General features: G+C 48.5%; 1 protein-coding gene across 1 annotated transcript; it reads left to right on the plus strand.

The window, feature by feature from the left end:
* Positions 1-6,513: 6,513 nt before the first annotated feature.
* Positions 6,514-23,919, plus strand: LOC124027061 (nuclear distribution protein nudE homolog 1-like; the record flags this gene model as incomplete). Its single annotated transcript, XM_046339612.1, has 7 exons — positions 6,514-6,661; positions 7,356-7,395; positions 10,779-10,915; positions 11,736-11,984; positions 12,087-12,172; positions 17,729-17,880; positions 23,740-23,919. Coding segments are annotated over 7 exons (861 nt in total), but the record flags the coding sequence as incomplete, so codon positions are not given.
* Between the last annotated feature and the right edge of the window lie 1,202 nt (positions 23,920-25,121).

Genomic DNA, 25,121 nt, shown 5'->3' on the forward strand with positions numbered 1-25,121 from the left:
TCCATGGGACAGGTATGTGTCTGTGTGAGATATATATATATATGGGACTATATTAATCACATGAGGTGAGCACTCCAGACCTCCCGAGGCAGAGAAGAGATTCAGCAGTTATTTGACTCATTTTGCCATGAGGCAGAGAACAGTTAGCAGTTTACCTCTAATTTATTGCTGTTGTACACATTTTGCTGTAGGGTGGAGAGAAACGTTGGCAGTTTTTTAATATGATATCTGAGTGAGTTACTAACAGTAATTAGTTGGCTGCTAGACGTCTAACTTACAATAAAACTAAATATATTCCTGACATAGGCTAATTAAGTGACTGTCAGTAGGTAGAATCTGTCACCAATTGGATGGAAACCTGTCTGTATTTAAAAAATATATTAAAAAATATGACTGAAACTTCCTCTTTCCATCACAGCTGTCAGGATTATTTTTTTTGTTTTCGGTATGTTTCATAACTGTGGATTGAAAGGTGGTTCGGGGAAGGAAAAGGGGGATACCTAGTCAGTTGTTCAACTGAAGGAAAAGGGGGATACCTAGTCAGTTGTTCAACTGAAGGAAAATGGGGATACCTAGTCAGTTGTTCAACTGAAGGAAAAGGGGGATACCTAGTCAGTTGTTCAACTGAAGGAAAAGGGGGGATACCTAGTCAGTTGTTCAACTGAAGGAAAAGGGGGATACCTAGTCAGTTGTTCAACTGAAGGAAAAGGGGGATACCTAGTCAGTTGTTCAACTGAAGGAAAATGGGGATACCTAGTCAGTTGTTCAACTGAAGGAAAATGGGGGATACCTAGTCAGTTGTTCAACTGAAGGAAAAGGGGGATACCTAGTCAGTTGTTCAACTGAAGGAAAAGGGGATACCTAGTCAGTTGTTCAACTGAAGGAAAATGGGGATACCTAGTCAGGTGTTCAACTGAAGGAAAATGGGGGATACCTAGTCAGTTGTTCAACTGAAATGTCTTCATGCAACCCTCTGAATCAGAGGTACGGGGCGTTAGTGCACGCCTGGCTGTGCTTGAGGTGTCGTCACTTTGGAACCATCTGACTCTCACTTCCTGATGGATGTACTTCCTGTGACACGCTGCCAGCGGTTGAGTCAGACAGGAAGTTACAAAAGCTATAGCATCCTGTCTATATCTATTACCAAACTTGGGCTGTGTGTGAAAAGGTACTAGCTGTCAAAATACTTGTTTCCTCTCAAAGCTCATTAGAGGAGGTGGGACCTTGGATCCCCCTCCTCCAATGAGCTTTGTTGAGGAAGCAAAGATGAGACTGCAGTCCCATTAGACTGACATGGCTACTGGTTAACGTGAGTATTTGCATGCAGAGATCATTGAGATGGTGCAGAAATTCAAGTCGGCTAGTCTTGTCATCCGGTCATTTCCCTAACAAACTGTCAGGTCAGGCGGAACTGCTGGCTGTTATCTATCTTTCCTGGGAACACTTGACTGTATATTTCATATACCCTGTGTAACGGAAGATATTCTGTGTTGTCTTGATGAATATGGCCTAACTAACAGTCTGCTGGATTCATACACTACCACACCCTGCTGTTGTTCTACACTACCACACCCTGTTGTTCTACACTACCACACCCTGTTGTTCTACACTACCACACCCTGTTGTTCTACACTACCACACCCTGTTGTTCTACACTACCACACCCTGTTGTTCTACACTACCACACCCTGTTGTTCTACACTACCACACCCTGTTGTTCTACACTACCACACCCTGTTGTTCTACTACACCACCATCCCCCTGTTGTTGTTCTACACCACCATCCCCCTGTTGTTGTTGTTCTACACCACCATCCCCCTGTTGTTGTTGTTCTACACCACCATCCCCCTGTTGTTGTTCTACACCACCATCCCTCTGTTGTTGTTGTTCTACACCACCATCCCCTGTTGTTGTTGTTCTACACCACCATCCCTCTGTTGTTGTTGTTCTACACCGCCATCCCCCTGTTGTTGTTGTGCTACACCACCATCCCTCTGTTGTTGTTGTTCTACACCACCATCCCCTGTTGTTGTTGTTCTACACCACCATCCCCCTGTTGTTGTTCTACACCACCATCCCCCTGTTGTTGTTCTACACCACCATCCCCCTGTTGTTGTTCTACACCACCATCCCCCTGTTGTTGTTCTACACCACCATCCCCTGTTGTTGTTCTACACCGCCATCCCCCTGTTGTTGTTCTACACCGCCATCCCCCTGTTGTTGTTCTACACCGCCATCCCCCTGTTGTTGTTCTACACCACCATCCCCCTGTTGTTGTTGTACACCGCCATCGCCCTGTTGTTGTTCTACACCGCCATCGCCCTGTTGTTGTTCTACACCGCCATCGCCCTGTTGTTGTTGTTCTACACCGCCATCCCCCTGTTGTTGTTGTTCTACACCGCCATCCCCCTGTTGTTGTTGTTCTACACCACCATCCCCCTGTTGTTGTTGTTCTACACCACCATCCCCCTGTTGTTGTTCTACACCACCATCGCCCTGTTGTTGTTCTACACCACCATCCCTCTGTTGTTGTTGTTCTACACCACCATCCCCCTGTTGTTGTTGTTCTACACCACCATCCCCCTGTTGTTGTTGTTCTACACCACCATCCCTCTGTTGTTGTTCTACACCACCATCCCCCTGTTGTTTTACACCACCATCCCCCTGTTGTTCTACTCCATCCCTCTGTTGTTGTTCTACACCACCATCCCTCTGTTGTTGTTCTACACCACCATCCCCCTGTTGTTCTACACCACCATCCCTCTGTTGTTGTTCTACACCACCATCCCTCTGTTGTTGTTGTACACCGCCATCGCCTTGTTGTTGTTGTACACCGCCATCGCCTTGTTGTTGTTCTACACCACCATCGCCCTGTTGTTCTACACCACCATCGCCCTGTTGTTCTACACCGCCATCCCCCTGTTGTTGTTCTACACCACCATCCCCCTGTTGTTCTACACCACCATCGCCCTGTTGTTCTACACCACCATCGCCCTGTTGTTCTACACCACCATCCCCCTGTTGTTCTACACCACCATCCCCCTGTTGTTGTTCTACACCACCATCCCCCTGTTGTTGTTCTACTCCATCCCCCTGTTGTTCTACACCACCATCCCCCTGTTGTTGTTCTACACCACCATCCCCCTGTTGTTCTACACCGCCATCCCCCTGTTGTTCTACACCACCATCCCCCTGTTGTTGTTCTACACCACCATCCCCCTGTTGTTGTTCTACACCGCCATCCCCCTGTTGTTGTTCTACACCGCCATCCCCCTGTTGTTGTTCTACACCACCATCCCCCTGTTGTTGTTCTACACCACCATCCCCCTGTTGTTGTTGTTCTACACCACCATCCCCTGTTGTTCTACACCGCCATCCCCCTGTTGTTCTACACCACCATCCCCCTGTTGTTCTACACCACCATCCCCCTGTTGTTGTTCTACACCACCATCCCCCTGTTGTTGTTCTACACCACCATCCCCCTGTTGTTGTTCTACACCACCATCCCCCTGTTGTTGTTCTACACCACCATCCCCCTGTTGTTGTTGTTCTACACCACCATCCCCCTGTTGTTCTACACCGCCATCCCCCTGTTGTTGTTCTACACCACCATCCCCCTGTTGTTGTTCTACACCACCATCCCCCTGTTGTTGTTCTACACCACCACACCCTGTTGTTGTTCTACACCACCATCCCCTGTTGTTCTACACCACCATCCCCTGTTGTTGTTTTACACCACCATCCCCTGTTGTTGTTTTACACCACCATCCCCCTGTTGTTGTTTTACACCACCATCCCCTGTTGTTGTTCTACACCACCATCCCCCTGTTGTTGTTCTTACACCACCATCCCCCTGTTGTTGTTCTACACCACCATCCCCCTGTTGTTGTTCTACACCACCATCCCCTGTTGTTGTTCTACACCACCATCCATCCCCCTGTTGTTGTTTTTACACCACCATCCCCCTGTTGTTGTTCTACACCACCATCCATCCCCCTGTTGTTGTTCTACACCACCATCCCCCTGTTGTTCTACACCACCATCCCCTGTTGTTGTTCTACACCACCATCCCCCTGTTGTTGTTCTACACCACCATCCCCCTGTTGTTGTTCTACACCACCATCCCCCTGTTGTTGTTGTTCTACACCACCATCCCCCTGTTGTTCTACACCGCCATCCCCCTGTTGTTGTTCTACACCACCATCCCCCTGTTGTTGTTCTACACCACCACACCCTGTTGTTGTTCTACACCACCATCCCCCTGTTGTTCTACACCGCCATCCCCCTGTTGTTGTTCTACACCACCATCCCCCTGTTGTTGTTTTACACCACCATCCCCCTGTTGTTGTTTTACACCACCATCCCCCTGTTGTTGTTTTACACCACCATCCCCCTGTTGTTGTTCTACTCCACCATCCCCCTGTTGTTGTTCTACACCACCATCCATCCCCCTGTTGTTGTTCTACACCACCATCCCCCTGTTGTTCTACACCACCATCCCCCTGTTGTTGTTTTACACCACCATCCCCTGTTGTTGTTCTACACCACCATCCCTCTGTTGTTGTTCTACACCACCATCCCCCCTGTTGTTGTTTTACACCACCATCCCCCTGTTGTTCTACACCGCCATCCCCCTGTTGTTGTTCTACACTGCCATCGCCCTGTTGTTATTCTACACACCATCCCCCTGCTGTTGTTCTACACCACAGAACCCAAATCTATTTTTAAGTCTTATAAAGATACTGTTGTTCTACCCCTTTTCCCCCATATAGTGTACTGCTATGGAACAGGGCCCATACTCATTTGGAACACATACCCTGTTGTTGTTCAGACAAACTCACCTGATTTAACTCATTGAGGGCTTGATGATTAGTTGACAAGTTAAATCTGGTGAGTTTGTCCAGGGCTACATAAAAAACTGTGTTGTGGGGGTACTGGAGGACCAGGGTTGGGGGTACTGGGGACCCCTGTTGGGGGGTACTGGAGGACCAGGGTTGGGGGGTACTGGAGGACCAGGGTTGGGGGGTACTGGAGGACCAGTGTTGGGGGGTACTGGAGGACCAGTGTTGGGGTACTGACCACCAGTGTTGGGGGTACTGGAGGATCCCAGTGTTGTTGTTTTACTGGACCACCAGGGTTGGTTTACTGGAGGACCAGGGTTGGGGGTACTGGAGGACCAGGGTTGGGGGTACTGGAGGACCAGGGTTGGGGGTACTGGAGGACCAGTGTTGGTGGTACTGGAGGAGTTGAGAAACTCTGTTGGGGTACTGGAGGACCAGGGTTGGGGGATACTGGAGGACCAGGGTTGGGGGATACTCATTTGGAGGACCAGGGTTGGGGGATACCTGAGGACCAGGGTTGGGGGTACTGGAGGACCAGGGTTGGGGGGTACTGGAGGACCCGGGTTGGGGGGTACTGGAGGACCCGGGTTGGGGGGTACTGGAGGACCAGGGTTGGGGGGTACTGGAGGACCAGGGTTGGGGGGTACTGGAGGACCAGGGTTGGGGGGTACTGGAGGACCAGGGTTGGGGGTACTGGAGGAGTTGAGAAACTCTGTTGGGGTACTGGAGGACCAGGGTTGGGGGTACTGGGGGACCAGGGTTGGTGGATACTGGAGGACCAGGGTTGTGGGGGTACTGGAGGACCAGGGTTGGGGGGGTACTGGAGGACCAGGGTTGGGGGATACTGGAGGACCAGGGTTGGGGGATACTGGAGGACCAGGGTTGGGGGGATACTGGAGGACCAGGGTTGGGGGATACTTGAGGACCAGGGTTGGGGGTACTGGAGGACCAGGGTTGGGGGGGGTACTGGAGGACCAGGGTTGGGGGATATTGGAGGACCAGGGTTGGGGGATATTGGAGGACCAGGGTTGGGGGATACTGGAGGACCAGGGTTGGGAAACACTGTTGGGGATACTGGAGGACCAGGGTTGGGGCGTACTGGGGACCAGGGTTGGTGGGTACTGGGGGACCAGGGTTGGTGGATACTGGGGGACCAGGGTTGGTGGATACTGGAGGACCATGGTTGGGGGTACTGGAGGACCAGGGTTGGTGGTACTGGAGGACCAGGGTTGGGCTGTTGGGGGATACTGGAGGACCAGGGTTGGGGTGTACTGGAGGACCAGGGTTGGGGGGTACTGGAGGACCAGGGTTGGGGGTACTGGAGGACCAGGATTGGGGGTACTGGAGGACCAGGGTTGGGGTGTACTGGAGGACCAGGGTTGGGGGGTACTGGAGGACCAGGGTTGGGGGTACTGGAGGACCAGGGTTGGGGGTACTGGAGGACCAGGGTTGGGGGTACTGGAGGACCAGGGTTGGGGGTACTGGAGGACCAGGGTTGGGGGTACTGGAGGACCAGGGTTGGGGTGTACTGGAGGACCAGGGTTGGGGGGATACTGGAGGACCAGGGTTGGGGGGTACTGGAGGACCAGGGTTGGGGGGGTACTGTAGGAGTTGAGAAACACAACAGTGTACTACTGTTGACCACTTCTTCCCCCCCTCCCCTCCCCTCCAGGAGAAGTATGAAAGCCAGCACTCGGAGGCGTACCGTCAGATCTCTACTCTGGAAGAAGACCTGGCTGAGACCACGGCCATCAGAGACCAGCTCCATAAATACATCAGAGAGCTGGAGCAGGAGGACCATGACCTGGGAGATCCAAGAGGTAAGAGGAGGGAGGGGGGTAACTGGACCAGGCTAACGATGACCTGGAGAGACCCAGAGGTAAGAGGGGGGTGTAACTGGAGCAGGCTAACGATGACCTGGAGAGACCCAAGAGGTAAGAGGGGTTGGGGTGTAACTGGAGCAGGCTAACGATGACCTGGAGAGACCCAAGAGGTAAGAGGAGGGAGAGGGGGGGTGTAACTGGAGCAGGCTAACGATGACCTGGAGAGATCCAGAGGTAAGAGGAGGGAGGGGGTGGTGTAACTGGAGCAGGCTAACGATGACCTGGAGAGACCCAAGAGGTAAGAGGAGGGAGGGGGTGTAACTGGAGCAGGGGATGACCTGGAGAGACCCAAGAAGAGGGGGGTGTAACTGGAGCAGGCTAACGATGACCTGGAGACCCAAGAGGTTGGGGGTGTAACTGGAGCAGGCTAACGATGACCTGGAGAGACCAGAGGTAAGAGGAGGGAGGGGGTGTAACTGGAGCAGGCTAACGATGACCTGGAGAGACCCAAGAAGAGGGGGTGTAACTGGGGTAACTGGATGAGGGAGAGACCCAAGAGGTAAGAGGAGGGAGGGGTGGTGTAACTGGAGGACCAGGACCTGGAGAGACCCAAGAGGTAAGAGGAGGGAGGGGGGGGTGTAACTGGAGCAGGCTAACGATGACCTGGAGAGATCCAAGAAGAGGGGGGTGTAACTGGAGCAGGCTAACGATGACCTGGAGAGATCCAAGAGGTAAGAGGAGGGAGGGAGGGGGGTGTAACTGGAGCAGGCTAACGATGACCTGGAGAGACCCAAGAGGTAAGAGGGGGGGGTGTAACTGGAGCAGGCTAACGATGACCTGGAGAGATCCAAGAGGTAAGGGGAGGGGGGGGTGTAACTGGAGCAGGCTAACGATGACCTGGAGAGACCCAAGAGGTAAGAGGGGGGGGGGATGTAACTGGAGCAGGCTAACGATGACCTGGAGAGACCCAAGAGGTAAGAGGAGGGGGGTGTAACTGGAGCAGGCTAACGATGACCTGGAGAGATCCAAGAGGAGGGAGGGGGGGTGTAACTGGAGCAGGCTAACGATGACCTGGAGAGATCCAAGAGGAGGGAGGGGGGGTGTAACTGGAGCAGGCTAACGATGACCTGGAGAGACCCAAGAGGTAAGGGGGGGTGTAACTGGAGCAGGCTAACGATGACCTGGAGAGACCCAAGAGGTAAGAGGAGGGGGGGTGTAACTGGAGCAGGCTAACGATGACCTGGAGAGACCCAAGAGGTAAGAGGAGGGGGGGGGTGTAACTGGAGCAGGCTAACGATGACCTGGAGAGATCCAAGAAGGGGGGGGGTGTAACTGGAGCAGGCTAACGATGACCTGGAGAGACCCAAGAGGTAAGAGGAGAGGGGGGTGTAACTGGAGCAGGCTAACGATGACCTGGAGAGACCCAAGAGGTAAGAGAGGGGGGTGTAACTGGAGCAGGCTAACGATGACCTGGAGAGACCCAAGAGGTAAGAGGGGGGGTGTAACTGGAGCAGGCTAACGATGACCTGGAGAGACCCAAGAGGTAAGAGGGGGGTGTAACTGGAGCAGGCTAACGATGACCTGGAGAGACCCAAGAGGTAAGAGAGGGGGGGTGTAACTGGAGCAGGCTAACGATGACCTGGAGAGACCCAAGAGGTAAGAGGGGGGGGTGTAACTGGAGCAGGCTAACGATGACCTGGAGAGATCCAAGAGGTAAGAGGGGGGGTGTAACTGGAGCAGGCTAACGATGACCTGGAGAGACCCAAGAGGTAAGAGGAGGGGGGGTGTAACTGGAGCAGGCTAACGATGACCTGGAGAGATCCAAGAGAGGGAGGGGGGGTGTAACTGGAGCAGGCTAACGATGACCTGGAGAGATCCAAGAGGAGGGAGGGGGTGTAACTGGAGCAGGCTAACGATGACCTGGAGAGATCCAAGAGGAGGGGAGGGGGGGGTGTAACTGGAGCAGGCTAACGATGACCTGGAGAGACCCAAGAGGTAGAGAGGGGGGGGTGTAACTGGAGCAGGCTAACGATGACCTGGAGAGACCCAAGAGGTAAGAGGGGGGGGTGTAACTGGAGCAGGCTAACGATGACCTGGAGAGACCCAAGAGGTAAGAGGGGGGGGGGTGTAACTGGAGCAGGCTAACGATGACCTGGAGAGATCCAAGAAGGGGGGGTGTAACTGGAGCAGGCTAACGATGACCTGGAGAGACCCAAGAGGTAAGAGGGGGGGGTGTAACTGGAGCAGGCTAACGATGACCTGGAGAGACCCAAGAGGTAAGAGGGGGGGGGTGTAACTGGAGCAGGCTAACGATGACCTGGAGAGACCCAAGAGGTAAGAGGGGGGTGTAACTGGAGCAGGCTAACGATGACCTGGAGAGACCCAAGAGGTAAGAAGGGGGGGTGTAACTGGAGCAGGCTAACGATGACCTGGAGAGACCCAAGAGGTAAGAGGGGGGTGTAACTGGAGCAGGCTAACGATGACCTGGAGAGACCCAAGAGGTAAGAGGAGGGGGGGGTGTAACTGGAGCAGGCTAACGATGACCTGGAGAGATCCAAGAGGTAAGAGGAGGGAGGGGGGTGTAACTGGAGCAGGCTAACGATGACCTGGAGAGATCCAAGAGGGGGGTGTAACTGGAGCAGGCTAACGATGACCTGGAGAGATCCAAGAGGGGGGTGTAACTGGAGCAGGCTAACGATGACCTGGAGAGATCCAAGAGGGGGGTGTAACTGGAGCAGGCTAACGATGACCTGGAGAGATCCAAGAGGAGGGAGGGGGGTGTAACTGGAGCAGGCTAACGATGACCTGGAGAGATCCAAGAGGAGGAGGGGGGGGTGTAACTGGAGCAGGCTAACGATGACCTGGAGAGATCCAAGAGGTAAGAGGAGGGAGGGGGGGGTGTAACTGGAGCAGGCTAACGATGACCTGGAGAGATCCAAGAGGGGGGTGTAACTGGAGCAGGCTAACGATGACCTGGAGAGACCCAAGAGGTAAGAGGGGGGTGTAACTGGAGCAGGCTAACGATGACCTGGAGAGACCCAAGAGGGGGGGTGTAACTGGAGCAGGCTAACGATGACCTGGAGAGACCCAAGAGGGGGGGTGTAACTGGAGCAGGCTAACGATGACCTGGAGAGACCCAAGAGGGGGGTGTAACTGGAGCAGGCTAACGATGACCTGGAGAGACCCAAGAGGTAAGAGGGGGGGTGTAACTGGAGCAGGCTAATGATGACCTGGAGAGACCCAAGAGGTAAGAGGGGGGTGTAACTGGAGCAGGCTAACGATGACCTGGAGAGATCCAAGAGGGGGGTGTAACTGGAGCAGGCTAACGATGACCTGGAGAGATCCAAGAGGGGGGTGTAACTGGAGCAGGCTAACGATGACCTGGAGAGACCCAAGAGGTAAGAGGGGGGTGTAACTGGAGCAGGCTAACGATGACCTGGAGAGACCCAGAGAGGGGGGTGTAACTGGAGCAGGCTAACGATGACCTGGAGAGACCCAAGAGGGGGGGTGTAACTGGAGCAGGCTAACGATGACCTGGAGAGACCCAAGAGGGGGGTGTAACTGGAGCAGGCTAACGATGACCTGGAGAGACCCAAGAGGTAAGAGGGGGGGTGTAACTGGAGCAGGCTAATGATGACCTGGAGAGACCCAAGAGGTAAGGGGGGGGGTGTAACTGGAGCAGGCTAACGATGACCTGGAGAGACCCAAGAGGTAAAGAGGGGGGGGTGTAACTGGAGCAGGCTAACGATGACCTGGAGAGATCCAAGAGGGGGGGTGTAACTGGAGCAGGCTAACGATGACCTGGAGAGATCCAAGAGGTAAGAGGGGGGGGGGTGTAACTGGAGCAGGCTAACGATGACCTGGAGAGATCCAAGAGGGGGGGTGTAACTGGAGCAGGCTAACGATGACCTGGAGAGATCCAAGAGGTAAGAGGGGGGTGTAACTGGAGCAGGCTAACGATGACCTGGAGAGACCCCCTATATCATAAGCACCTCTTTTTCTCTCTGTGCTCCCTGCACCATCTCACTGGCAGGATTCTTACATAGAGAATGGTTCTTAATGATGTACACTAACTCTTCCTAAACCTTTTCCTCCTCCGTCACCCCTCCATCAGGGCGACCATCATGTCTCTGGAGGACTTTGAACAGAGGATGAACCACGTGATAGAGAGGAATGCCTTCCTGGAGAGCGAGCTGGATGAGAAGGAGGACCTACTGGAGTCTGTTCAGAGACTGAAGGATGAAGCCAGAGGTGTGTCTAGGATCAGGATCCCCATGAGCCGACGCCGTCATGTTAGCTAATCTTCCTGGGGTCCAACACCAATTTAATAAGACATTACAAACATTTAACAAGTAGACAATTCAAATACCTGACAGGAAACACATTTAACATGCAGTTGATGCTTTCTATTTCCTGTCGGGTCACGTGGTCTTTACTATTTCCTGTCGGGTCACGTGGTCTTTACTATTTCCTGTCGGGTCACGTGGTCTTTACTATTTCCTGTCGGGTCACGTGGTCTTTACTATTTCCTGTCGGGTCACGTGGTCTGTACTATTTCCTGTCGGGTCACGTGGTCTGTACTTTTTTCGTGAGATATATGGATTGGTAAAGAGTTCCATTCAGCTATGGCTCTATATAAAACTGTAGGTGTAAGAGGATTTAAGGCTTTGTGGGTCTTGTGCAGCACGCTGAGACATCAGGCTGGGACAGTGTTCATGTGTCTCTGTGTTATGAATTAATGGTCCTGTCCTGGTTAACTGGCGTCCCGTTAACCAGGCTAACGGTTGGTCTGGTTAACGGTTGGTCTGGTTAACGGTTGGTCTGGTTAACGGTTGGTCTGGTTAACTGGCGGTCCGGTTGGCCTGGTTAACTGGCGTCCCGTTAACCAGGCTAACGGTTGGTCTGGTTAACGGTTGGTCTGGCTAACTGGCGGTCCGGTTGGCCTGGTTAACTCCACAGGCGTAGGGGGCTGAACCAGGGATGGAATGATCCCTCAGAGCTGTGCTAGCTATGACATCATCAGTCACTCCTAAAGGGACAGGCGTTCTTACTGTCTCTCTGTGTGTCTTAGATCTAAGACAGGAGTTGGCTGTCCAACAGAAGCAGGAAAGACGTCCGTCCTTCGCTGTCACCAAAGAATCTTCCTCAGACAAGACTGAGGACAAAACATCCCTCTATACCTCCCATTCATCAACACGACCGCCCTCATCCCTCCATACCCCTCCTCCTGCTCTCCCTCCATCCCTCCTCTCCACGCCCTCCAGACCCCCCCACCCCTCAGCAAGCCCCTTCACCACCCCCCCACCATCTTACAGCAGAGGTGAGTGCCCCCGTGTGTGTGTTCATGTGTAAAATGTGTGTACTCATTAAATTCCCGGATCACACCAGGAGATGTGAATCTCTTTTATTATTGTGTGTTCAGGCGATGGCCTATCGGGTGCTTCTCTAACCACGTCGACACGTATCTCAGCTCTCAACATCGTAGGAGAACTGTTGAGGAAAGTCGGGGTAAGATGACTGCGGTGATTGTCTTCTAATTCTAATACACATACACACTACACAACTACCCACCTGCACACTACACCAGGGGTTCTCAACCTAGGGGCGTGCCCACCATATGGGTCGTCAACGTTTGGTGGGGGGGCGCGGGACTTTCCTTTATTTGAGGGGTAATTATTACTATTTTCTTTTTAGTTTGTGATTTGTTTATACAGATCTAAAATTATGCATAAATCCACAACGCTTTAGGCTAGCAACAATGCAGTACAATGCTTTAGGCTAGCAACAATGCAGTACAATGCTTTAGGCTAGCAACAATGCAGTACAATGCTTTAGGCTAGCAACAATGCAGTACAATGCTTTAGGCTAGCAACAATGCAGTACAATGCTTTAGGCTAGCAACAATGCAGTACAATGCTTTAGGCTAGCAACAATGCAGTACAATGCTTTAGGCTAGCAACAATGCAGTACAATGCTTTAGGCTAGCAACAATGCAGTACAATGCTTTAGGCTAGCAACAATGCAGTACAATGCTTTAGGCTAGCAACAATGCAGTAAAATGCTTTAGGCTAGCAACAATGCAGTACAATGCTTTAGGCTAGCAACAATGCAGTACAATGCTTTAGGCTAGCAACAATGCCGTACAATGCTTTAGGCTAGCAACAATGCCGTACAATGCTTTAGGCTAGCAACAATGCAGTAAAATGCTTTAGGCTAGTGTAACAGTATAGCTTCCGTCCCTCTCCTCGCCCCTACCTGGGCTCTAACCAGGGACCCTCTGCACACAGACAACAGTCACCCTCGAAGTGTCGTTACCCATCGCTCCACAAAAGCCACCCTTGCAGAACAACTACTTCAAAGTCTCAGAGCGAGTGGTGTCACCGATTTAAAATGCTATTAGTGCGCACCCCGCTAACGAGCTAGCCATTTCACATCCGTTACAGTAGCAGCAAGCGGTAAAATGCTTTGGGCTAGCAACTAGTGGTAAAATGCTTTGGGCTAGCAACAAGCGGTAAAATGCTTTGGGCTAGCAACAAGCGGTCAAATGCTTTGGGCTAGCAACAAGCGGTCAAATGCTTTGGGCTAGCAACAAGCGGTCAAATGCTTTGGGCTAGCAACAGGCGGTCAAATGCTTTGGGCTAGCAACAGGCGGTCAAATGCTTTGGGCTAGCAACAGGCGGTCAAATGCTTTGGGCTAGCAACAGGCGGTCAAATGCTTTGGGCTAGCAACAGGCGGTCAAATGCTTTGGGCTAGCAACAGGCGGTCAAATGCTTTGGGCTAGCAACAGGCGGTCAAATGCTTTGGGCTAGCAACAGGCGGTCAAATGCTTTGGGCTAGCAACAGGCGGTCAAATGCTTTGGGCTAGCAACAGGCGGTCAAATGCTTTGGGCTAGCAACAGGCGGTCAAATGCTTTGGGCTAGCAACAGGCGGTCAAATGCTTTGGGCTAGCAACAGGCGGTCAAATGCTTTGGGCTAGCAACAGGCGGTCAAATGCTTTGGGCTAGCAACAGGCGGTCAAATGCTTTGGGCTAGCAACAGGCGGTCAAATGCTTTGGGCTAGCAACAGGCGGTCAAATGCTTTGGGCTAGCAACAGGCGGTCAAATGCTTTGGGCTAGCAACAGGCGGTCAAATGCTTTGGGCTAGCAACAGGCGGTCAAATGCTTTGGGCTAGCAACAGGCGGTCAAATGCTTTGGGCTAGCAACAGGCGGTCAAATGCTTTGGGCTAGCAACAGGCGGTCAAATGCTTTGGGCTAGCAACAGGCGGTCAAATGCTTTGGGCTAGCAACAGGCGGTCAAATGCTTTGGGCTAGCAACAGGCGGTCAAATGCTTTGGGCTAGCAACAGGCGGTCAAATGCTTTGGGCTAGCAACAGGCGGTCAAATGCTTTGGGCTAGCAACAGGCGGTCAAATGCTTTGGGCTAGCAACAGGCGGTCAAATGCTTTGGGCTAGCAACAGGCGGTCAAATGCTTTGGGCTAGCAACAGGCGGTCAAATGCTTTGGGCTAGCAACAGGCGGTCAAATGCTTTGGGCTAGCAACAGGCGGTCAAATGCTTTGGGCTAGCAACAGGCGGTCAAATGCTTTGGGCTAGCAACAGGCGGTCAAATGCTTTGGGCTAGCAACAGGCGGTCAAATGCTTTGGGCTAGCAACAGGCGGTCAAATGCTTTGGGCTAGCAACAGGCGGTCAAATGCTTTGGGCTAGCAACAGGCGGTCAAATGCTTTGGGCTAGCAACAGGCGGTCAAATGCTTTGGGCTAGCAACAGGCGGTCAAATGCTTTGGGCTAGCAACAGGCGGTCAAATGCTTTGGGCTAGCAACAGGCGGTCAAATGCTTTGGGCTAGCAACAGGCGGTCAAATGCTTTGGGCTAGCAACAGGCGGTCAAATGCTTTGGGCTAGCAACAGGCGGTCAAATGCTTTGGGCTAGCAACAGGCGGTCAAATGCTTTGGGCTAGCAACAGGCGGTCAAATGCTTTGGGCTAGCAACAGGCGGTCAAATGCTTTGGGCTAGCAACAGGCGGTCAAATGCTTTGGGCTAGCAACAGGCGGTCAAATGCTTTGGGCTAGCAACAGGCGGTCAAATGCTTTGGGCTAGCAACAGGCGGTCAAATGCTTTGGGCTAGCAACAGGCGGTCAAATGCTTTGGGCTAGCAACAGGCGGTCAAATGCTTTGGGCTAGCAACAGGCGGTCAAATGCTTTGGGCTAGCAACAGGCGGTCAAATGCTTTGGGCTAGCAACAGGCGGTCAAATGCTTTGGGCTAGCAACAGGCGGTCAAATGCTTTGGGCTAGCAACAGGCGGTCAAATGCTTTGGGCTAGCAACAGGCGGTCAAATGCTTTGGGCTAGCAACAGGCGGTCAAATGCTTTGGGCTAGCAACAGGCGGTCAAATGCTTTGGGCTAGCAACAGGCGGTCAAATGCTTTGGGCTAGCAACAGGCGGTCAAATGCTTTGGGCTAGCAACAGGCGGTCAAATGCTTTGGGCTAGCAACAGGCGGTCAAATGCTTTGGGCTAGCAACAGGCGGTCAAATGCTTTGGGCTGGGCAACAGGCGGTCAAATGCTTTGGGCTAGCAACAGGCGGTCAAATGCTTTGGGCTAGCAAAGGCGGTCAAATGCTTTCATTAGCAACAGGCGGTCAAATGCTTTGGGCTAGCAACAGGCGGTCAAATGCTTTGGGCTAGCAACAGGCGGTCAAACGCTTTGGGCTAGCAACAGGCGGTCAAACGCTTTGGGCTAGCAACAGGCGGTCAAACGCTTTGGGCTAGCATCAGGCGGTCAAACGCTTTTTATTGAAAGGCTAGCAGCAGGCGGTCAAACGCTTTGGGCTAGCAGCAGGCGGTCAAACGCTGGTGTTTTTGGGCTAGCAGCAGGCGGTCAAACGCTTTGGGCTAGCAGCAGGCGGTCAAACCCTGGGCTAGCAACAGGCGGTCAAACGCTTTGGGCTAGCAACAGGTGGGGCTAGCAACAGGGTGTCAAATGCTTTGGGCTAGCAACAGGCGGTCAAATGCTTTGGGCTGGTCAAATGCTTTGGGCTAGCAACAGGCGGTCAAATGCTTTGGGCTAGCAACAGGCGGTCAAATGCTTTGGGGCAACAGGCGGTCAAATGCTTTGGGCTAGCAACAGGCGGTCAAATGCTTTACTGCCAGGCGGTCAAACGCCCTCAACATGTGGGGCAGGGGTTTGGGCTAGCAACAGGCCCTGCTCTACTGCCTAGCAACAGGCGGTCAAACGCTTTGGGCTAGGCAGGCGGTCAAACGTTCTGTCTGCGTACCCCTGCAGCTGCCTCCCTCAACGCTTTGGGCTAGCAGCAGGCGGTCAAACGCTTTGGGCTAGCTACTGCCTCCCTGGGCTAGCAGGTGGGGTCAAACGGGGCTAGCAGCAAGCGGTAAAATGGCAGAGGATGACTGGTCCTGATGTACATGGGCATATATTGGTTTGTCGCTATGCCATTCAGAAGCTGAGCTACGACCTTCTAAAGTGGAGGAGTCAGAGAAATTGGATTTTGTTGGGAAAGTCATCTCATACAATGTGACTGTCGCTATCAATTGATCTAATCACTTTCTTTAAAAGAGTATGTATAATTAAATTGAGGGTTAATATAAATAAATCTAATAAAACATAATTGTTCTAATAAAAACATTGTTTGTTGTTTTGAAGCTCATTTCAAGTCATTCTACATAGTTTGGGGATATCAGGTCTAGACTTTATTTTCTAAATCTATTATTATCATTAAATAGCCTCCTAAGTTTTGTTAAACTATGTAGAATGACTTGAAATGAGCTTCAAAACACATGTTCAGATTAAACCAACATCAAGCTGGTGTTTATTGAAGAGCCTATATTCAATTCAAGTGACATTAAGAAAGGGGCACTGGGGAATTCTGAGTCCCTGCTCTCTGCCTCCCACAACAGGTGGGGCAGGGTGTTCTGTCTGCCACCCCTGCTCTACTGCCTCCCCACAACACTGGGGTTCTGTTCTGTCTCACAACACCCCTGCTCTCTGACCACAACACTGTTCAGGGGGTTCTGTCTCGTCCCCTCCTCTACTGCCTCCCACAACACTGTCTGACCACAACACTGTTCCGTCTTCCTCTACTGCCTCCCTCATACAGGTGGGGCAGGGGGTTCTGTCACCACACTGCTCTACTGCCTCCCTCATACAGGTGGGGCAGGGGGTTCTGTTCGGGGTTTAACATCTGTTTCCTCGTACAGCTGTAACACAACACTGTTCTGTTCTCTCCATCTTCCTCTCTGACCACAACACTGTTCCGTCTTCCTCTCTGACCACAACACTGTTCCGTCTTCCTCTCTGACCACAACACTGTTCTGTCTTCCTCTCTGACCACAACACTGTTCTGTCTTCCTCTCTGACCACAACACTGTTCTGTCTTCCTCTCTGACCACAACACTGTTCTGTCTTCCATCTTCCTCTCTGACCACAACACTGTTCTGTCTTCCTCTCTGACCACAACACTGTTCTGTCTTCCTCTCTGACCACAACACTGTTCTGTCTTCCTCTCTGACCACAACACTGTTCTGTCTTCCTCTCTGACCACAACACTGTTCTGTCTTCCTCTCTGACCACAACACTGTTCTGTCTTCCTCTCTGACCACAACACTGTTCTGTCTTCCTCTCTGACCACAACACTGTTCTGTCTTCCTCTCTGACCACAACACTGTTCCGTCTTCCTCTCTGACCACAACACTGTTCCGTCTTCCTCTCTGACCACAACACTGTTCCGTCTTCCTCTCTGACCACAACACTGTTCTGTCTTCCTCTCTGACCACAACACTGTTCCGTCTTCCTCTCTGACCACAACACTGTTCTGTCTTCCTCTCTGACCACAACACTGTTCCGTCTTCCTCTCTGACCACAACACTGTTCCGTCTTCCTCTCTGATCACAACACATTCATGTATATCACAACACTGTTCTGTCTGTCTGTTCCCCCCCCCCCTCTGATCACGACTGTTCTTTCTTCCCCCCTCTGATCACAACATCACAAACACATAACTGTGTGTGTGCCCTGCGGCCTGCATCCATCCGTGCCTGTGGTTTCAGAACCTGGAGTCTAAACTAGCGTCCTGTAGGGAGTTTGTCTATGAACAGTCTCCTGGTCGCAGTACCCTCTCTGGGGGACAGGGGGCGCCACCCATCCAGAGAGGCACTTCTTCTGACACACCGTCCACCACCAACGGACTCTACGAGAAAGGGTGAGGGGGTCAACTATAGCTGGCTCTACGACTAGCTCAATGACTGCATCCCATATGGCACCCTAATCCCTATAGGCCCTGGTTAATAGTAGTGCACTAGGGAATAGGGTCCCATATGACACCCTAATCCCTATAGGCCCTGGTTAATAGTAGTGCACTAGGGAATAGGGTCCCATATGGCACCCTAATCCCTATAGGCCCTGGTTAATAGTAGTGCACTAGGGAATAGGGTCCCATATGACACCCTAATCCCTATAGGCCCTGGTTAATAGTAGTGCACTAGGGAATAGGGTCCCATATGGCACCCTAATCCCTATAGGCCCTGGTTAATAGTAGTGCACTAGGGAATAGGGTCCCATATGGCACCCTAATCCCTATAGGCCCTGGTTAATAGTAGTGCACTAGGGAATAGGGTCCCATATGACACCCTAATCCCTATAGGCCCTGGTTAATAGTAGTGCACTAGGGAATAGGGTCCCATATGGCACCCTAATCCCTATAGGCCCTGGTTAATAGTAGTGCACTAGGGAATAGGGTCCCATATGGCACCCTAATCCATATAGGCCCTGGTTAATAGTAGTGCACTAGGGAATAGGGTCCCATATGGCACCCTAATCCATATAGGCCCTGGTTAATAGTAGTGCACTAGGGAATAGGGTCCCATATGGCACCCTAATCCATATAGGCCCTGGTTAATAGTAGTGCACTAGGGAATAGGGTCCCATATGGCACCAATAATCCATTCTAGGCCCTGGTTAATAGTAGTGCACTAGGGAATAGGGTCCCATATGGCACCCTAATCCATATAGGCCCTGGTTAATAGTAGTGCAGTTTGGAATAGGGTCCCATATGGCACCCTAATCCATTTAGGCCCTGGATCTACATGTGATCTGTGTAGTTTGTAACAGACATTTCCTCTGTCAGGGATCTAATCCTATAGGCCCTGGTTAGTTAGTAACTAGGGAATAGTGTGCCATTTGTTACTCAACCAATGACTTGACCATTTCTACATGCTGCTCTGTGTAGTTTGTAACAGACATTTACTCTGTCAGGGATCTACATGCTGATCTGTGTAGTTTGCATTACATTAAACTGGAACCCGACAGCCCAGCACATTAAACTGGAACCCGACAGCCCAGCACATTAAACTGGAACCCGACGGCCCAGCACATTAAACTGGAACCCGACAGCCCAGCGCATTAAACTGGAACCCGACAGCCCAGCACATTAAACTGGAACCCGACAGCCCAGCACATTAAACTGGAACCCGACGGCCCAGCACATTAAACTGGAACCCGACAGCCCAGCACACGACAGCCCAGCACATTAAACTGGAACCCGACGGCCCAGCACACGACGGCCCATCAGAGAATAAAATGGACACTGAAGACCAAAACATACAAATAAAAAAAATGTCATTAATCGTAATGTCGGAGTCTACAACCTAATGAACAAATCTAAAGCTGATTCAGGAGTCTACAACCTAATGAACAAATCTAAAGCTGATTCAGGAGTCTACAACCTAATGAACAAATCTAAAGCTGATTCAGGAGTCTACAACCTAATGAACAAATCTAAAGCTGATTCAGGAGTCTACATGATATTAATGAACAAATCTAAAGCTGATTCAGGAGTCTACAACCTAATGAACAAATCTAAAGCTGATTCAGTAGCCTACAACCTAATGAACAAATCTAAAGCTGATTCAGGAGTCTACAACCTAATGAACAAATCTAAAGATGATTCAGGAGTCTACATGATATTAATGAACAAATCTAAAGCTGATTCAGGAGCCTACAACCTAATGAACAAATCTAAAGCTGATTCAGTAGCCTACAACCTAATGAACAAATCTAAAGCTGATTCAGGAGTCTACAAACTAATGAACAAATCTAAAGCTGATTCAGTAGCCTACAACCTAATGAACAAATCTAAAGCTGATTCAGTAGCCTACAACCTAATGAACAAATCTAAAGCTGATTCAGTAGCCTACAACCTAATGAACAAATCTAAAGCTGATTCAGGAGCCTACAACCTAATGAACAAATCTAAAGCTGATTCAGGAGTCTACAACCTAATGAACAAATCTAAAGCTGATTCAGGAGTCTACAACCTAATGAACAAATCTAAAGCTGATTCAGGAGTCTACAACCTAATGAACAAATCTAAAGCTGATTCAGTAGCCTACAACCTAATGAACAAATCTAAAGCTGATTCAGGAGTCTACAACCTAATGAACAAATCTAAAGCTGATTCAGGAGTCTACAACCTAATGAACAAATCTAAAGCTGATTCAGGAGTCTACAACCTAATGAACAAATCTAAAGCTGATTCAGGAGTCTACAACCTAATGAACAAATCTAAAGCTGATTCAGGAGTCTACAACCTAATGAACAAATCTAAAGCTGATTCAGGAGTCTACAACCTAATGAACAAATCTAAAGCTGATTCAGTAGCCTACAACCTAATGAACAAATCTAAAGCTGATTCAGTAGCCTACAACCTAATGAACAAATCTAAAGCTGATTCAGGAGTCTACAACCTAATGAACAAATCTAAAGCTGATTCAGGAGTCTACAACCTAATGAACAAATCTAAAGCTGATTCAGGAGTCTACAACCTAATGAACAAATCTAAAGCTGATTCAGGAGTCTACATGATATTAATGAACAAATCTAAAGCTGATTCAGGAGTCTACAACCTAATGAACAAATCTAAAGCTGATTCAGTAGCCTACAACCTAATGAACAAATCTAAAGCTGATTCAGGAGTCTACAACCTAATGAACAAATCTAAAGATGATTCAGGAGTCTACATGATATTAATGAACAAATCTAAAGCTGATTCAGGAGTCTACAACCTAATGAACAAATCTAAAGCTGATTCAGTAGCCTACAACCTAATGAACAAATCTAAAGCTGATTCAGTAGCCTACAACCTAATGAACAAATCTAAAGCTGATTCAGTAGCCTACAACCTAATGAACAAATCTAAAGCTGATTCAGGAGTCTACAACCTAATGAACAAATCTAAAGCTGATTCAGGAGTCTACAACCTAATGAACAAATCTAAAGCTGATTCAGGAGTCTACAACCTAATGAACAAATCTAAAGCTGATTCAGGAGTCTACATGATATTAATGAACAAATCTAAAGCTGATTCAGGAGTCTACAACCTAATGAACAAATCTAAAGCTGATTCAGTAGCCTACAACCTAATGAACAAATCTAAAGCTGATTCAGGAGTCTACAACCTAATGAACAAATCTAAAGATGATTCAGGAGTCTACATGATATTAATGAACAAATCTAAAGCTGATTCAGGAGTCTACAACCTAATGAACAAATCTAAAGCTGATTCAGTAGTCTACAACCTAATGAACAAATCTAAAGCTGATTCAGTAGTCTACAATATTAATGAACAAATCTAAAGCTGATTCAGTAGCCTACAACCTAATGAACAAATCTAAAGCTGATTCAGGAGTCTACAATATTAATGAACAAATCTAAAGCTGATTCAGGAGTCTATAATTAATGAACAAATCTAAAGCTGATTCAGGAGTCTACAACCTAATGAACAAATCTAAAGCTGATTCAGTAGCCTACAATATTAATGAACAAATCTAAAGCTGATTCAGGAGTCTACAATATTAATGAACAAATCTAAAGCTGATTCAGGAGTCTACAACCTAATGAACAAATCTAAAGCTGATTCAGGAGTCTACAATATTAATGAACAAATCTAAAGCTGATTCAGGAGTCTACAACCTAATGAACAAATCTAAAGCTGATTCAGGAGTCTACAACCTAATGAACAAATCTAAAGCTGATTCAGGAGCCTACAACCTAATGAACAAATCTAAAGCTGATTCAGGAGTCTACAATATTAATGAACAAATCTAAAGCTGATTCAGGAGTCTACAACCTAATGAACAAATCTAAAGCTGATTCAGGAGTCTACAACCTAATGAACAAATCTAAAGCTGATTCAGGAGCCTACAACCTAATGAACAAATCTAAAGCTGATTCAGGAGTCTACAACCTAATGAACAAATCTAAAGCTGATTCAGGAGTCTACAATTAATGAACAAATCTAAAGCTGATTCAGGAGTCTACAATTAATGAACAAATCTAAAGCTGATTCAGGAGCCTACAACCTAATGAACAAATCTAAAGCTGATTCAGGAGTCTACAACCTAATGAACAAATCTAAAGCTGATTCAGGAGTCTACAACCTAATGAACAAATCTAAAGCTGATTCAGGAGTCTACAATATTAATGAACAAATCTAAAGCTGATTCAGTAGCCTACAACCTAATGAACAAATCTAAAGCTGATTCAGGAGTCTACAACCTAATGAACAAATCTAAAGCTGATTCAGGAGTCTACATGATATTAATGAACAAATCTAAAGCTGATTCAGGAGTCTACAATTAATGAACAAATCTAAAGCTGATTCAGGAGTCTACAACCTAATGAACAAATCTAAAGCTGATTCAGGAGTCTACAATATTAATGAACAAATCTAAAGCTGATTCAGTAGTCTACATGATATTAATGAACAAATCTAAAGCTGATTCAGGAGTCTACAACCTAATGAACAAATCTAAAGCTGATTCAGGAGTCTACATGATATTAATGAACAAATCTAAAGCTGATTCAGGAGTCTACATGATATTAATGAACAAATCTAAAGCTGATTCAGTAGCCTACAACCTAATGAACAAATCTAAAGCTGATTCAGGAGTCTACATGATATTAATGAACAAATCTAAAGCTGATTCAGGAGTCTACATGATATTAATGAACAAATCTAAAGCTGATTCAGGAGTCTACATGATATTAATGAACAAATCTAAAGCTGATTCAGTAGCCTACAATATTAATGAACAAATCTAAAGCTGATTCAGGAGTCTACATGATATTAATGAACAAATCTAAAGCTGATTCAGGAGTCTACAACCTAATGAACAAATCTAAAGCTGATTCAGGAGTCTACAACCTAATGAACAAATCTAAAGCTGATTCAGGAGTCTACAACCTAATGAACAAATCTAAAGCTGATTCAGTAGTCTACAACCTAATGAACAAATCTAAAGCTGATTCAGTAGTCTACAACCTAATGAACAAATCTAAAGCTGATTCAGGAGTCTACAACCTAATGAACAAATCTAAAGCTGATTCAGTAGCCTACAACCTAATGAACAAATCTAAAGCTGATTCAGGAGTCTACAACCTAATGAACAAATCTAAAGCTGATTCAGGAGTCTACATGATATTAATGAACAAATCTAAAGCTGATTCAGGAGTCTACATGATATTAATGAACAAATCTAAAGCTGATTCAGGAGTCTACATGATATTAATGAACAAATCTAAAGCTGATTCAGGAGTCTACATGATATTAATGAACAAATCTAAAGCTGATTCAGGAGTCTACATGATATTAATGAACAAATCTAAAGCTGATTCAGGAGTCTACATGATATTAATGAACAAATCTAAAGCTGATTCAGGAGTCTACAACCTAATGAACAAATCTAAAGCTGATTCAGGAGTCTACATGATATTAATGAACAAATCTAAAGCTGATTCAGGAGTCTACAACCTAATGAACAAATCTAAAGCTGATTCAGGAGTCTACATGATATTAATGAACAAATCTAAAGCTGATTCAGGAGTCTACATGATATTAATGAACGATGATGATCCTACAAGGCCTATTGGGGAAGGACAGTCTGAAAATAGCCTGGGATGGAGTCCTAACAAAATGGCTGAAAATAGCCTGAGTTGAAGTCTGAAACATTCTGTTAAGTCGTAGTGTGCTGTTAAAGTAATCTGTTTCTGTTGTGTGTTACAGAATGGTGAAGATGTTAGACTTCGGACCAGGACCCAAAATTATTCTGTGAACTCCGCCCTAGCCCCACACCTCATCAACCCCTCCCTCCATATCTATCAGGGTCGTGTTCACTAGACACCGAATGGTGCTAAACTGGCTGAAACGTGGAAGGACTAACTGAACTTGTCCAACAAACTGTTCTTTTTTTTTTGTGCAAAACCTGTTCTGTTGCAAAAAGTTTTGCTGCAGTTAGCTACAGCATGCACTAATGAATGTGTCCCTGCCCAGCACAGTCTCCCTAGGTCACCAGGCTTGTATCCCAGCTTTCAGCTTTCAATGGGGTTTCAATGTGCTAGTGTACAGCTCTCACTCTGGAATGGAATGGACCAGATCACTGAACATCACGGAAGTGAGTCTAGAGTTCTAGAACTGTTCTAGAATGTCATTGAGACAGAACCTCACCCTCTAATGCAATGGAATGTCAGTGTTGATATCAACTGTTCTAGAACGCCATTGAGGTGCTTTGATGACGTCACGGATCAACGGTACTCCTTCCTCTGCGCTTTACCCAGGATGCTTTGCCCTGGGGGTCTCTTATCAAGGACTGAGTGGGGCTTCTAGGAGTGGGGCTTATGGCTTTGGCACTTCCTGTTGGGACCAACCTGTAGCAGACCCATATGTGTTCAAAAGTAGTGCACTATCTTGGGAACAGGGTGCGACCAGTGTCTATAGGTCTCTGGTCAAAAGTAGTGTACTATGTAGGGAATAGGGTGCCATTTGAGACGTAATCACAGTGTCTCGCTACAGGACGGCACGTGTTTTGTTACATTTGATGTGTTCTGTTTTTGTTCCTGTTGTTGTTTTATGGAGGAAGAAGTCTTACTGGAACGAATGTTTATCCACACAATAATGATTAATATTTAAAAATTATATATATTTTACTTCACTTGAATACACCCCTTTTGTTTTGTCTACCAATGTTTGAATAATAATGCTGTGACTGAACAGTGACACCTACTGGTTAAGGACAGGAAGTGGAAGGAGTGTGAAGAGGGTCAAGAGTAGGGTTGCTAAATTCAGGTAACTTTCCCCAAAAATACACTGGTTTTCCAGAAATCCTGGTTGGATGATTCCCAGAATCAGGGTGTAGTAAGCAGGGAATCTGGAATCCTTCAGCTAGGATTTCTGGGGAAAAAAACAGGACATCTTGGGACTAGTCAGGAGGCAGAAGGAAAGTTGGCGTAGAAGGTTTGGTATGGAATAGATGTACTTTGCACTTTTTTACTGCAGGTTCAGGATCAGATGTTGTCCCTCTTTAAGGGTGGGGATTGGGGTTAGGGTAATCTGATCCTAGATCTGTGGGTGATTGGTTAGGTTGAGGAATGTGTTCGGTATAGAGAGGG

Source organism: Oncorhynchus gorbuscha, unplaced genomic scaffold, assembly GCF_021184085.1.
Source record: "Oncorhynchus gorbuscha isolate QuinsamMale2020 ecotype Even-year unplaced genomic scaffold, OgorEven_v1.0 Un_scaffold_2916, whole genome shotgun sequence".
NCBI classification, from domain to species: Eukaryota; Metazoa; Chordata; class Actinopteri; order Salmoniformes; family Salmonidae; genus Oncorhynchus; species Oncorhynchus gorbuscha.